This window comes from Diabrotica virgifera, chromosome 4 (genome assembly GCF_917563875.1).
Source record: "Diabrotica virgifera virgifera chromosome 4, PGI_DIABVI_V3a".
NCBI classification, from domain to species: Eukaryota; Metazoa; Arthropoda; class Insecta; order Coleoptera; family Chrysomelidae; genus Diabrotica; species Diabrotica virgifera.
In genome coordinates, this window is record NC_065446.1 from 135,329,248 (window position 1) to 135,344,448 (window position 15,201).

At 33.3% G+C, this 15,201-nt stretch overlaps 1 protein-coding gene across 4 annotated transcripts in view; it reads right to left on the reverse strand.

Annotated features, from left to right (window-relative positions):
- Positions 1–3,190: 3,190 nt before the first annotated feature.
- The window catches only part of LOC114331115 (uncharacterized), a 276,343-nt gene continuing 264,332 nt past the window's right edge, over positions 3,191–15,201 (reverse strand). For all 4 annotated transcript variants that reach the window (XM_050649715.1, XM_050649713.1, XM_050649714.1 and 1 more), the window contains one exon: positions 3,191–3,632. In XM_050649715.1, the coding sequence (XP_050505672.1) occupies positions 3,280–3,632 (353 nt within the window). In that variant the 3' untranslated portion in view covers positions 3,191–3,279. The remainder of the gene's footprint in view (positions 3,633–15,201) is intronic.

The following is a 15,201-nucleotide window of genomic DNA, read 5'->3' on the forward strand; positions in this document are numbered from 1 at the left end:
AAACAAATATGAATTTTCCTGTTGTCTTAAAAACAGATAAAACTGAATGAAGAATACATTTTGCTAAAAATAAAAATAATTAAATTTCTTAGCACAGTCTCTTGTAATAGTCCTGTCGCCAGTGGGGGTACAACGGCCTCCTTAATTCAGATGGACTTGCCCAAGTATCTTTTATGTATTTTGACCCTTAGAACACGAATTTTCGGGTAACAGTCGATCCGGATGTCGATAAGATTGTTATAAACAAAGAACTCGAGGAATCACATAACAGCGATTTCTCGCAAAACAAAACATTTTTTTGTATTTTTTGGGACATTCTAAGCAAAAAGTGTTTTAAGAAGTTTTTTCGTAGGATGCATAGTTTTCGACATGCGGTTGAACTTTCAGAAAATCGAAAAATTTCAATTTTTGAACCCGAATAACTGTTGATTGAAAAATAAAATAGCAATTGTGCTTACCGCATTTGAAAGTTCAAGTCAAATTCTATCGGTTTTGATTACTTTCATTGCTAAAAATTAATTTTTTTATTGTTAAACAAAGCTATAAACACATAGTGATTGAATGATGTTTTCAATGCATTTCCCATTTGAAATCGAACGACTAGGCGTGCATACAAAATTTCTACGTAGATTTACGTACATTAAAACGCATGCATTGGACACGGGAAACACTATGTGTTTATGGCTTTGTTTAGCAAATAAAAACTTAATTTTTAGCAATGCAAATAATCAACACCGATAGAGTTTGACTTGAGCTTTCAAATGCACTAAGCAGAATTGCCATTTTATTTTTTAATCAAAAGTTATTCGGGTTCAAAAATTACACTTTTTCAATTTTTTGAAAGTTCAACCCCGTTTATCTTGAAAACTACGCATCCTACGAAAAAACTTGTAAGACCATATTCTGCTGAGAACCACCCAAAAAATACAAAAAAATGTTTTGTTTTGCGAAAAATCGCTGTTATGTAATTCCTCAAGTTCTTTGTTTATAACAATCTTATCGACATCCGGATCAACTGTTACCCAAAAAATTCGTGTTCTACGGGTCAAAATACATAAAAAAAACTTGGGTAAGTCCACCTGAATTAAGGAGGCCGTTGTACCCCCTGGCGACAGGACTATAAATAATAACTTAATAGTTTTCAGAATACACCTATAGGCCTGGATCCCGCGCACCATAAAAAAGTTGGTTAATTGCAAGCTGAAAATTTGTTAAATGCTTAACGATGTCTAGTCGGACAAACTTTGATGTACGGGAACGCTGGAACAGGGAAAGTTTTAATTGTGGAACCATTTAAAAATTGGTAACATCAGATTACGAAAACGTCCTATGTATTTTGTCGGGCAGAACATCCAATTGATTTTTTACACTCTCATGCAAAAATTAGACTGCTATTACTAACCAACACGATTCCTGTTATTTGACATGTTCTTCGTGTTCCACTTATTAAATTGCCCAGTTAGTTGGTGATAAACACTAACCGTCTGATTTTTGCATGAGAGTTTAATGAAATGGTAACAAATCAATTGGAAGTTCGGTCCGACAAATACACGGAACGTTTTCGTAGTCTGACTTTCCAAATTTTTAACCTGTTCCACAATTAAAACTTCCTCTGTTCCAGTGTTCTCATGCATCAAGGTTTGTCCGACTAGACACCGTTAAGTTATTAACAAATTTTCAGCTTGCTGTTAAGGGGATGGGTACGTATTTTCGGCTGCAATGCTATTCAAATGGGGATTCATTTTTTTCGAATCCTGAGAAAGCTAATAAGTATTTTTGAAAAATTTAAACGCAGAATGAAAGATTACGTTATTAGCGAGGGCCGAAAGTCCCTGATAACTTCTACAATGTTTATTTTAATAAGTGACAGGGGTGAAAAGCTAAGAGAAAATTTAGTGTTATTTTTAATTTCAAATATCTCATTCAAAATAAACTTTTTATTTATTCTAAGGGACTTTCGGCCCTCGGTAATAATTTAGTTTTTCATTCTGCGTTTAAATTTTAAAAAATATTTATTAGTTTTTTCAGGATTCGAAAAAAATGGACACCATGTTCGTGGTAATATTTTCCAAATCTATCTTTGTCTTACAACGCACTCAGTCGAATAGAATATTGTCAGTCAGACATTGACAATCAGTGACAATTTTAAATATTTGACATGGCATCGGGAATATTTTGAGTTGTTGATTAAATAATAATGATATATTATAGTGTATTTGATAAATAATTGATTTAAGACGTGAACTTAATAAAAAGTTATTTATTGTGTATTATTTGTGGAAGATCCAAGCAGAGAATACATCAGGATAATATATTCTGTGATCCAAGTATTTTGTTGTTAAAGATGGTCAAAATTGTAAGCGTTCCATAATATCAATATATTATTAAAGAATCAGTTTAACACTTTTTCTCTTTTATCGATTGAGTATTAGTTTTTGTTGTACATATAAATTATTACCATCACTGAATACATAGTTAGTGAAAAATTATCACATTTATTAACTGAATTAATAATTTGCAATTATATAAGTAACAGTTATCCAAGAACATTCAAAAGCCATCTCTTTAACTTAATGATGACATTTTCAAGTAGAATGACATTCTAGTAATGTTTACATATCCATACCAGTGTGAATTTTACTACACGTAATTTGTCGTGTAAAGACAGAAGAAGTAGGGATAGCCGTAAAATATTTGCGAATTATGTACCCATGGCCTTAATCAACTTTTTTTTAGTACGCAGGATCCAGGTATACTACTAATCCCGGTGGCTTTACTTTAATATTTTTTTAAACACAGCTCACTTACAACATGCATTTGAACTGCGCGCGGTTTTAAGTAAAGATACCAACCTGTAGCGAATATCACATATTTTTTTTATAATTCTCGTAACGTGAAGTTAGGCGTATTGATAACAGTAGTTAAGAAACTGCAGGCGACACTAGTCAATATACATAAAAATTTAAAAGCAAACTACGAATTAATAATGGCACCTGTATTGTATGGTAAATATAATTTATATTTTTTTGAGTTACACACTTTACACTTGTATCTTGTATGAACAGTATAAAAGTAGCTAAATATTTCTTAGAAGAGTTTCCTTTTAGCCCTCCTGTTTTAAATATCATTTGGTTTTTAGCGCCATATGTAATATGGAACGCAGTATATGATACTTTAATAAAAAAATATAAAACTAAAAAAGACAGGTTTATTATAAAGTTCATATAAATATAATTTATTTTTCTAATTATTACAATTTTTATAAATAATATCAAAAGCTTAAGCATGCTTTTTACCTTTCTTCTTATTCTTTTTCGTTTTATCTTTATTCGACTTCGAAGCTCTTTTTTTCTTTGGGTTGACCCAATTTTCGAATATATTTTCAAAGAATTTGTCTCCAACTGAATCAACTAGAGGGAACATAAAGCGTTTGTTTTCTTCCGCTTTTCTTTCCATTTCTTCGTAGAGTTTTCTTTTAGCTTCTTGTCGGGCTAGCTCGGCTTTCTCCTGCTTCGTTAATTTTCGGCGTGATTTTTCCTTTTTATGGTTTTTTCCTTTCTTGCTTTTCTTGTCAGAACGCGCTTTTGATGCTTTGCTCTTTTTCGAGGCTCTCGAACTCTTTGTTCTGGTACCTGCAGTTAAAATAGTAGTTTCGTTGTTATTTCATCAGTGTTATACAATTTTGTCGAACTTTACATAGTAGTAATAAAAAAAACGACGTTATCAACAGCTCTCTGACGATATCGCAAGCATAATAACAAAGACAACGCCAGATTATTGAACCTGTGACTAGGAATGGGAAAAATCTACCGGTTATAACCTAAAATCGGTTTTTTACTTCGTAATAATCGATTTTTTCGGTTGTTTTTTTTTCTGTCGGTTATAACTGGTTTGTCTTTGTAAAGTAATAACCGGTGAAAACCGAATAAGTAGCCACGAGAAAAAATATTAAATTTAGAGAAAAAATGGATAATTTTTTTATATAGTATGGGGTCCATAGACTAATCCATCCTCATATATTTACAGAGAAACGTTTATAAGCTGATATATTTTAAAAGCACCTATAAGCTAGACCTAGACAGCTAGTACACATGTTATTCTTCAAACCTAGTATTGGCTGGACGATAAACACGGATTTGACTAGTACCTATAGATCGACTCTCTTTTTATCAGTGTGCCAAAATTCATGCTTACTGTAAATTGAAAGCATAATGCTCATGATAATTAGCAAGAAAAAGATAACAGCAAGTCAAATGTACGTCAACCAAACCCCAGTAGAAAGAGTGATGAACTGCAGCTACCTCGGTACCATAACGAATGAAGAGTGCACCAGAATATAAGAGCGCTCATCAGAAAAGCGAAAAACTATATCCACCTTCAACGGGATGATAGCATCGTTCAAGAGTCACAACCTCGCTCTTGGTATAGAAGTAGGAATGCTGTGACGCTATGTCTTTTCTATCGTTTTTAATGATGTTAAATCGTGGATCTTTAACAAAACTACATGCAGAACATTGGTAGCATTTGATGGGTTGATATACCGGAAAATACTTAAGATCTCATGAACTGACAAGTCGTCAGTTCATGAGAGGTTCATGAGTCGTCGTGTCGTCCTGAAATGAGAAAAGAATATCCCAGACCAGCATCAAATCTTGATAGCTACAATATTTCGGACACATTATGGGAAATGAATCCAGATATGCCTTGCTACAAGCCATCCTGAACCGTTTATACATCGATTGATTATCTTAGTATCGATATTCTTTCAATCGTATCGACATCAATAATATGGGTGATCGTAAATTGGTTCCCGGTAGGTATAAGATGAAATTAAAAACTTTCTACCCTTTTGTCAATGAGTAAATTCGGTCCCAACAAACTTAATTGATAAGGGTTTTACAATACTTGGCTGCTTAATCGATTTCGTAGAAAGAAGTAATTAGAATTATTACGGGTGAAAATTCCCGACATTTTTGCCTCCCATAAATATGCAACATTTCCTATTTTAATTCATTTCTGTTGTACTCTGTGCTAATTAGCAAAATACAAGGAAAAGTTATTTACCAGCAATTTTATTGCTGGAATCGAATCTTATTATTGTATGTATTAATAATATAGATATGCAAAGTGTGCTACTTTTTTTATAAACAAAATGGCGCCCGAAAATCGTGTTTTTTTCAATTTTTGCTCTATAACTCCAAAGATTTTAACTTTAGACCAAAAACACCCAAATAAAAATTCACCGCAATTAAATTCTGCATAAAGACGTGTTTTTCCGATTTACTTCGACAAAAACTTTCCCCGGAAAAAGCGGGTTTTTCCAACAAAATCTTTAATTTTCAACTAAACTTTTATATAAGTAGTTGTTAATCAATCATTAAATAACTTGGTCAAGTAAAAGCCCTTTTCGTATATATTATAATTACAGAAGTCTATGGAAATTGAATGAACAGTTTAGCAACAATTAAAATGTTAATTAAAAATTTACGGTCGCTATAATAACGACAATAATTATGAATTATGATACATAAGAATAAATATGATTTTTTCATAAAAAGACACTATACCTATCCAATGTACTTGACAGAATTGAAATTGGACTATTTAAGCGGCCTCAGGAATATTTTAAAATTATAAACAATTTTTTGGTTTATAAACAAATAGAGTATCTCGGGAAATATTAAACTAAATTAAATTGTGAAAACGGTATTCGAAAGACAGCGGCAGGACGCTTCTTTTAAAAGAAAAAACGTTTAATTATGAAGTGGTTCCTGAGATACAACCGGTCAAAGTTGACCGGAATTTACGGCAAGGATATAAACAATAGGATCATAATTTTTAAACCATGACCTTTTTATTTTTGTCCTCTTTCGCCACACCAATTTTCATATCTTTAAAATTCTCATAACATATATTATTATAATAAAAACTATCGATAATACAAATTGCCAAAAATAGCAAAATTCCAATAAAAAATTAGGTTGGAGAAAATGTAACCCTAAAAGTTCAAAATCGGTATACGTTAACAAAATGCATTTTCTCGGCTTCCCATGGAGCAATTTCCTTCATTCTTTTTTTGTTCCCAAGTAACTCGAGTAGAGCCATCGAACTAACGCATTATTAAATGTCAAACTTGCTTTTGTTTTGTTATAATATATTAATTTTTTTATAAGAACAGAAAATTACATATTTTTTCCAGTTGTAGGCTTTTTTTAGATAAACTTACTACAAGTGTATCTTTTAAAGTTAAAAACATAAATATTCTGATTTGAAAGCTGTATAATTATTTAAACAATTTTTATTTAAACAAATTAAAATATTGTGTTATAATAAATAAATAATTTTTTTTATAACAAAACAAAAGCAAGTTTGACATTTAATAATGCGTTAGTTCGATGGCTCTACTCGAGTTACTTGGGAACAAAAAAAGAATGAAGGAAATTGCTCCATGGGAAGCCGAGAAAATGCATTTTTTTTAACGTATACCGATTTTGAACTTTGAGGGTTACATTTTCTCCAACCTAATGTTTTATTGGAATTTTGTTATTTTTGGCAATTTGTATTATCGATAGTTTTTATTATAATAATATATGTTATGAGGATTTTAAAGATATGAAAATTGGTGTGGAGAAAGAGGACAAAAATAAAAAGGTGATGGTTTAAAAATTATGATCCTACTGTTTATATCTTTGCCGTAAATTTCGGTCAACTTTGACCGGTTGTATCTCAGGAACCACTTGCTATAATTAAACGTTTTTTCTTTTGAAAGAAGCGTCCTGCCGCTGTCTTTCGAATACCGTTTTCGCAGTTTAATTTAGTTTAATATTTCCCGAGATATTCTATTTGTTTATAAGCCAAAAAATTGTTTATAATTTTAAAATATTTTAAAAATTTTAAAAATTTTCCTGAGGCCGCTTATTCTGTAAAGTACATTAGATAGGTATAGTGTCTTTTTATGAAATAATCATAGTTATCCTTATGCATCACAATTATTGTCGTTATTATAGCGACCGTAAATTTTTAATTAACATTTCAATTGTTGCTAAACTGTTCATTCAATTTCCATCGGCTTCTGGAATTATAATATATACGGAAAGGGCTTCTACTTGACCAAGTTATTTAAATATTGATTAACAACTACTTATCTAAAAGTTTAGTTGAAAATTAAAGATTTTGTTGGAAAAACCCGCTTTTTCCGGGGAAAGTTTTCGTCGAAGTAAATCGGAAAAAACACGTCTCTATGCGGAATTTAATTGCGGTGAATTTTTATTTGGGTGTTTTTGGTCTAAAGTTAAAATCTTTGGAGTTATAGAGCAAAAATTGAAAAAAACACGATTTTCGGTCGCCATTTTGTTTACGAAAAAAAGTAGCACACTATCTGCGGACTTTGCATATCTATAGTATTAATATATACAATCATAAGATTCGATTCCAGCAATTAAATTGCTGGTAAATAACTTTTCCCAAAAATGCCTATTCTCCGATAATCAGCCCAGACTATTGTGAGTTCGAATTGACCTAATCAGCGTTTTGGGTATGTGTTGTTTATCATTTATCACTTATTATTAATAAACTAGTATCGGCCGATAGCCGAGACCGGCAGAAAAACTTGAAACTTGAATCTCAAGAGCGATATGGGTAGTACGTGTTTACTGCTCGGAATTCAAATGCGAACTGGGTTGTAGGGGGTTGTAGGGTTGTGTTGTTTAAAAGAATATTTTCGATTTGCGATGGATCTTAAAATTATTTTAAGCGAAAAGGGAAAGCCCTTAGCAGTTATAAATGTCCATAATTATAGTTTTCAAAAAAGCTTGAAAGGTGGCGAAAAACGGTGGATTGCCTTTCTAAATCCTGTTGTAGTGAGTGATTGCTTTGTATTTGATTTGCTCTCTATTGCACCTTCGGGCGATGAAAAAATTCAGATGTATTGCGATTATTTAATAGATAATTACACATCTGACGAGTGACGAGTCACTATTCATTCCTACAGTTTGGGCTGAAAACTCATCAGAACTTACAAGGACTACCAATACTTGTGAATCTTTTCATAGACACTTTAACAATTCGTTTTACAACTCTCATCCACAATGGAATATACTCAGAAAATCAACAAGAGAATACTAATCGCCAAACGTTTGAGTAACAAAAATGATGAAAGAAGTTATAACCAAAAAATGATAACATGATAATAGAAGTAAGACATACACCCAACGAACAAAAAGAAACGCTGAAGTACATTAAAGAACTGAAAGGCAAACATTAATAACTCGAAGAAGGGCTCAAAAGGCCAAATAAAATAATGGAGCAGCTAGAGAAAAATAAAAGAAGGAACAATATAATGTAGTACTAAAGGGCCTACTCAAGCGTTACACAATTGGTCAAAGGGTCACTGGAGAAATTTATTGAAAAGAATCTGGAGCTGCAGGTCAAACTGAGAGGGGTCGAAAGCATTTGAGAAAAAATGTATATAGCTGAAATGAAGGATATAAAAGGCAAGGTTAAAGTGTTTGAGAACAAAAGAATGAAAAGGAAAGGATAAAACAGAAGAGATAGGCCAGGAGGCAAATGCATAGAGTGCTATGTGCCAAGCGGAACATAGAAAATCTATTATTTTTTATTTACAAAATTACTTCAACCACTAAGCATGGTCCAATTAATTACATAAATGTTAAAATTTTACACTAGATTTTGTGAAGTCTTGCATTTTTTAAAAAGGTTATAGTTCTATCTTTATTTAAACCGTTTAAGCACTCTTTGGATGTAGTCGACAATCCAGCTTCATGTCGCTCTAAGGTGCACAAAGGGCAGTCCACTAGCATATGGTTCACTGCAGTTACACAATCACAGCTGCAGCAAATAGGAATTTGTTCGTTACTTAGAAGGTAATCTTGTGTTAACTCCATATGACCTATACGTAACCTAGAGATGCAGACTTGGTCTCGTCGCTTGCGTGGGAGATTGTATACAGCTATCTCTTCTTTAATGTTCTTCCTAGATGTCTCTGAATTGCTTCAGTAAAGTTGCCATTTCTCACTTATTTTGTTTTTAAAGTATCGCTATAAACGCATTTAGTGCTATGAATGCATTTAGGTCACTATGAACGCATTTAGTGACTAATGTTGATTATGGATTTTCTGTTGCCTCCCTGGCCAACTGATCAGCTTTTTCATTTCCAATTATACCACAGTTTGACGGATTTTACCAAAGGAATTTAACAATTAACTATTTTGAATAAGAAAAAAGTTCCAATTAAATGAAAAAATAATTATTTTAACCTTTCGACGCCCAATTTTTTTTAATTAATTGGGGCTTATTTCCCAATCAGAATAGTTAATTATAAAAATGCCACAAGGAAATAGCTTCAAAATTTAACAAATCGGTCGTTTTCTTGACATCTCATTAGTTCTGACTTTATAAGCAATAAAATGGGGTGTTTTGCATATAACTGTTTCGTAGAGCTGAGGACACTTAACCCTTTGACTGAGGGAACCTCATCCCGCTCGAGGCATTTTAGGTGGGCGGTTCACGCCCATTCATTCAGAAACCATCTGATGACATTATATATTTTATATTTTCTTTATGTTATATTTTGTCTATACGCAAATAATCGCTAACCGCAGCGAAGCGGTTAGCCCTGTTGCATATATGCGTTTCCCGCACATCTAGTGCACACTGAAATTACGCAAATATGCGGTTCCCGCAGTCAAAGGGTTAAAAAATCAGTTATTATCAAAGAATTTTTTATGCTTTTATTGTTTACAAATGATATTGCTTGCAATATAACAAGAAGTTCTGCGGAAAATACGGCTTTTCGTAGGGAAAGTGAGAAGGAAAATCTTGGTGTAAAGTTGTAAAAAAAAGCACCTACCCCATCGTCAGATTTAGACGCGTCTGTAAAAATGTGGAAGTTATTAGCATAGTTTAATTTCTCTGCTGCTTTCGTTTTAATTATACTACGTGGTGTCTCATATTTTTCATGGGTAGTAAGGCTTGTATCACAAATAGGCAGCTGTATTCTCCAAGGAGGTTGATGGTTAAGGTTAGTTACATTGTATGTCTCAGGAAAATGTATGTTTAAGTTATTTTGTAATCTTTCTATACGGATATAAAACGGCTGACTTAATCTTTGTGATATGTTAAATGTCGATGTGAGTCTGTCGGTACGTGTTTTTAAATGTCGGTATAAATATGAGGATTAGCCGACAATTTAGCTGCATATACAAGGCTGAGGTAGTTTTTTCTTAGTTGAAGGGAAAAATCACCTGATTCACAGTATAAACTTTCAATCGGGCTAGTATGATGAGCTCCTAGCGCTATTCTTATTGCTGTGTTATGTATAGGGTCTAGTAATTTATGTATTAATGCTTTGGCTGAATTGTAAGCAACTGCGCCATAATCTAGTTTAGAACGAATTATAGTTCTGTAGACAGTTATGAGTGTTTGGAAATCAGTTCCCCATTGTTTGTGGGGATAGGGTTTTCAATAGATTTAGACCATTTTGAGTTGTTTGTCGAAGATGAAAAATATGATCTTTCCAGATCCTATTCCTATGATCTAGTTTCATTCCTAAGAAGTTAGTTGATTCAACATAAGCAATAGATAACGAGTTTAAGGTGGGATTAGTTGGTAATATGATGTTTTTAGGGTTCTTGCTAAAGAAATTTGCTTTTGTTTTGTTTGGAGAAATCTGTAGACCACATCTCTCTGACCACTTTTCTAGATGATTGATAGAGGCTTATATATGTTACGGGCAATAACAAGAAAAGTATAGTTATATCATAACATATGCACCAACTGATAATACAAACAAAAATGAAAAAAATGAGTATTTTGAAAAACTTCAAGAACTAATAGATAAGACAGAGAACAACAATTTAATAATAATGGGCGACATGAATGGAAGAGTGGGAAAACAAAATGCTAGTATAGAAAAATGGCTAGGAAAAGAAGGAGAAGAGACGAGAAACGATAATGGAACACTGGCTATAAATTTATGCATCGAAAATGATCTGATAATTCAAAGTTGACACACAAAGACGTCCACAAAAACACAAGGGAAGAGAGGGGTAGAGGCAAGAGATCAATCATTGATTATTTCCTAATTAACTCCGAGATATGGAAAGCAGTCAAAAATATTAAGGTAAAAAGGAGCGCAGAGATTGGAAGTGACCATTATCTAGTCAAAATCAGTTTTAGAATAATAAAAGACATACAAAATGACAAGAAGAGAAAAATAATAAAAGAAAAAATCAGAAGCTACAAACTAAAAGAAGTAGAAGTTAAGAATAGATACCAGAAATGCCTAGAGGAACATAGGAAAAGAGAAAATAAGTACCAAAATATAGAAGAAAGACGGAAAGATTGTAAACATAGTCTATTAGCAGCTGCAAAAGAGAGTTGTGGAGTAACAAAAATAAGTAATAACCCCAAAAAACGCACGGCATGGTGGACAAAAGACTTAGAAAAAATAGTAGAAGAAAAGAAGCAACTGTGGAAAAAATGCCTAACAGACAGAAAGCAAGAAATCTATGACAAGTACAATGAAAAAAGAACAGAAGTTAAACAGATGGTTAAAAATAACAGACAGAACGTGGGTAGAATTTGAAAATAAATTAAAAGAAGCATTCGGTTAAAACCAGAAATTGTTCTATAGCACACTTAAGAGCATGGGAAAACCAAAACCAAATACACTGAAAAACGTGAAGGATAAGAATGGAACCATACTTACAGAAGAGAATGAGATTATGGAGAGGTGGAGAGAATACTTTGAAGAACTCTTGGAAGTGGAACAAGTAGAAGGAGATAAGATAGAACAAAACAAAAATCAACACACTCCACAAGAGCAACAGAAACAGATAGGAAATATAACACAAAAAGAATTAACAAATGTAATCAACAAAATCAGGATGGGAAAAGCACCGGGACATGACGATATAACTGCAGAAATGGTAAAATATATGAATGAAGAAAGACAACAAGAATTACTAAACATCATGAATCAAGCTAAAAATGAAAAGAAAGTACCACTAGACTGGCAGATAGGCATTATAACACCATTGGATAAAAAAGGAGAGAGCAAAGAATGCTCAAACTATAGAGGAATAACACTTGGAAGCACAGTAGGAAAACTTTATGCTAGTATACTAGAAAACAGGCTAAGAGAAAAACTGGAAAACACCTTTGAGGAGAGCCAGGGTGGTTTCAGAAAAGAAAGAGGGACGAACGATCAGATTTTCATAATAAGACAAATAATAGAAAAAGCTCTTAAAACAGAGAAAGAAATACATGTATGTTTCATAGATATTGAAAAAGCTTTAGACAGAATTAAAAGAGAGGATATTTGAAAAATACTAGAGAAGAAAAAAATTTAACAAGATCTAATAGGATGCATCCAGAGTTTATACGAAAAAACGAAAAGCTACGTAAGGACAAGAAATTAAAAATCAAAAGTATTCGGCAGCAACATTGGATTAAAACAGGGTTGTGTCCTGAGCCCACTATTCTTTAACCTAGTACTAGATGACGTAATAAATGAATGCAAACACAAATGGAGAAAATATAATGTAGGATATTGGAAGTTGAGAATGATACAAATAACAGAACTATGCTACGCAGCCGACCTGGTGATCATTGGGGAGTCGGAAAAACAATTACAAGAAAATATAAACATATTGTATGAAGAGCTTAAAGTCAGAAATATGAAAATAAACAAAGAAAAATTAAAAACAATGATAATTGACAGACAAAAAGGAAAACATGAAATAGAAGTAGATGGCAAGCAACTTGAACAGGTAGACAGATATAAGTATTTGGGGGAAATCATAAGCCGGGATGGAAAATTAGAAGATGAGATAAATGAACGAATTGGAAAGACTGGTAAGCTGTACAATATTATTAAGAGTAACATTTTAAAAAAGAAAGAAATACCTAAGAATATAAAAACGGAAACAGTAAAAAAGATTGTGAAACCCACTCTAACCTATGCCTGTGAATCTTGGGCATTAACAAAAAGGCAAAAGAATAGACTAATAAGCACAGAAATGAGATCTTTGAGAACAATAGAGGGGAAAACAAGGAAAGATAAAATTAGAAATCAAACCTTTAGAGAAAATCTGAAAATACATCCAGTTACAACAACAATCGAGCAAGGACAACTTAGCTGGCTCGGACATGTACTGAGAAGAGGAGAAGAGAAAATAGTAAGACAAATATATGAAGCGAGAGATATTGGAAGAAAGAAGAGAGGAAGACCAAGAAAGACGTAAACAGAAGAAGTGAGGGAAGCGGCCGACAAAAGAGGAATAAAATGGGAGGAAACAAAAGCATTGGCCATGGATAGAAGGAAATGGACGGAAATGTGGAAGAAAACGACGAAGAAAATAACTCCGTAATAACTTACGCCGAAAGGTAGATGAGTTCTGGATTAAGTAAGTAAGTATGATGTGTTTAGGGTTCTTGCTAAAGAAAATTGCTTTTGTTTTGTTTGGAGAAATCTGTAGACCACATATGACCACTCTGACCACTTTTCTAGATGATTGATAGAGGCTTGTATATGTTACGGGCAATAACGTAAATCCGGCCAATAACGTTAATAAACCAGTCAATATCGAGAGTGACTTGTTGAATTAGTCATTGTCAACAATGGCCGGATATTAACGTTATTGTTCATAGAAAGTGGACATGGATGATAATTTTAAATTCTTAATAAAACTTCCGTCGTTAATCGATCAATGTTAAAATTTAGACTAAAAGATAGGTTATGTTTATTATTTGCTTCATTTCTGTGCTTGTGCTGAAATTACTCGTAGTAAATTTATGTAATAAGTGTTAAAAAATGCCACGGTTCACTATCTTTTGAAAATAAAAATGATTAGCCATCAAAAGCTATCTTATAGAAAAAAAATAATAGGACATCATAACTAATTTTATTTATTTATCAACATTGGCCATTTGCTGTTGGCTAATGTCGTTACTGGCCGGTTATTGATGAAAACTCTAATTTCGGTTATTTTTTTACAACATTGGCCAATAGCTAATGTTATTGTTGTTAATGGCCGGGCATTGTCGCTAATAACCAGGGGAAATGGACATTCACGACAAAGCCCGGTCTTTAACGTCAAGGGCCAATTTACGTCATTGTCCGTAATATAATATATATCTGGTAAGTGTTAAAACATTTTTCCCCCGAGAAAATGTGACAAGATCATCAGCATATAATCGTGCTTTTACTAATGAACTAAAGGATTTAGAGATATCATTAATCGCAATAAGGAACGGTACTACGCTTAGAGTAGAACCTTACGAGATACCATTAATTAGCGTTGTTGGCTCTGAAAAAACATTACCTACACGAACTTTAAACTGACAAAATTTTAGATTTTTTTATAAATTTAAGGATGTTACCTTTGATTCACCATCTGGAGAAGTTTTTTAATATGTCAGATCTCCAAATTGTATCATATGCATGAGTTATGTCAAAGAAAACTGCTAAACACTTTTGATTGCATCCAAATGCTTCATGAATTTCGGATTCTGTATCAACTAGATGATCTAAAGTAGACCTTGATTTCCTGAAACCACTTTAAATAGGCGTAAGAAGTTGTTTATCTTCTATCAGCGTTTTCCAACCAGTGGATCGCGACCCACTAGTGGGCAGATTTCAGGTGGGTCGCGGCGTGGCTCTTATAGTAGCTGAGTGGCGTACAGAGCGTATCATCATGGGTGAGGGATGGGTCGCGAATATAAAAGAATATCTGAAGGTGGGTCATCATCATCATCAGCCTCTTTCAATCCACTGCTGGACATAGGCCTTCCCTGTTTGTCTCCTCTATCTTGTGCTTTCTCTATCCAGTTTTTTGTTGTCCTTCTTAAGTCGTCTTGCCATCGTGTTGGTGGTCTTCCTCTGCTACGTTTATCGGCTCTTGGTCTCCATTCAACTAGCTTGCGAGTCCATCTTCCGTCCTTCATTCTGGCAACGTCTCCAGCCCATTTCCATTTTAAGTTACAGCTTCTTTCAATGACGTCTATGACTTTGGTCTTAGCTCGTAGATCTTCGTTTCTAATCCTGTCTCGCAGAGTGGCCCCTATCATTGATCGCTCCATTCTTCTCTGAGCTACTCTTAGTTTTTGTGCGTTTTTCTTTGTGAGCGATAATGTTTCTGCACCATAGGTCATCACCGGTAGCACGCATTGGTCGAAAAC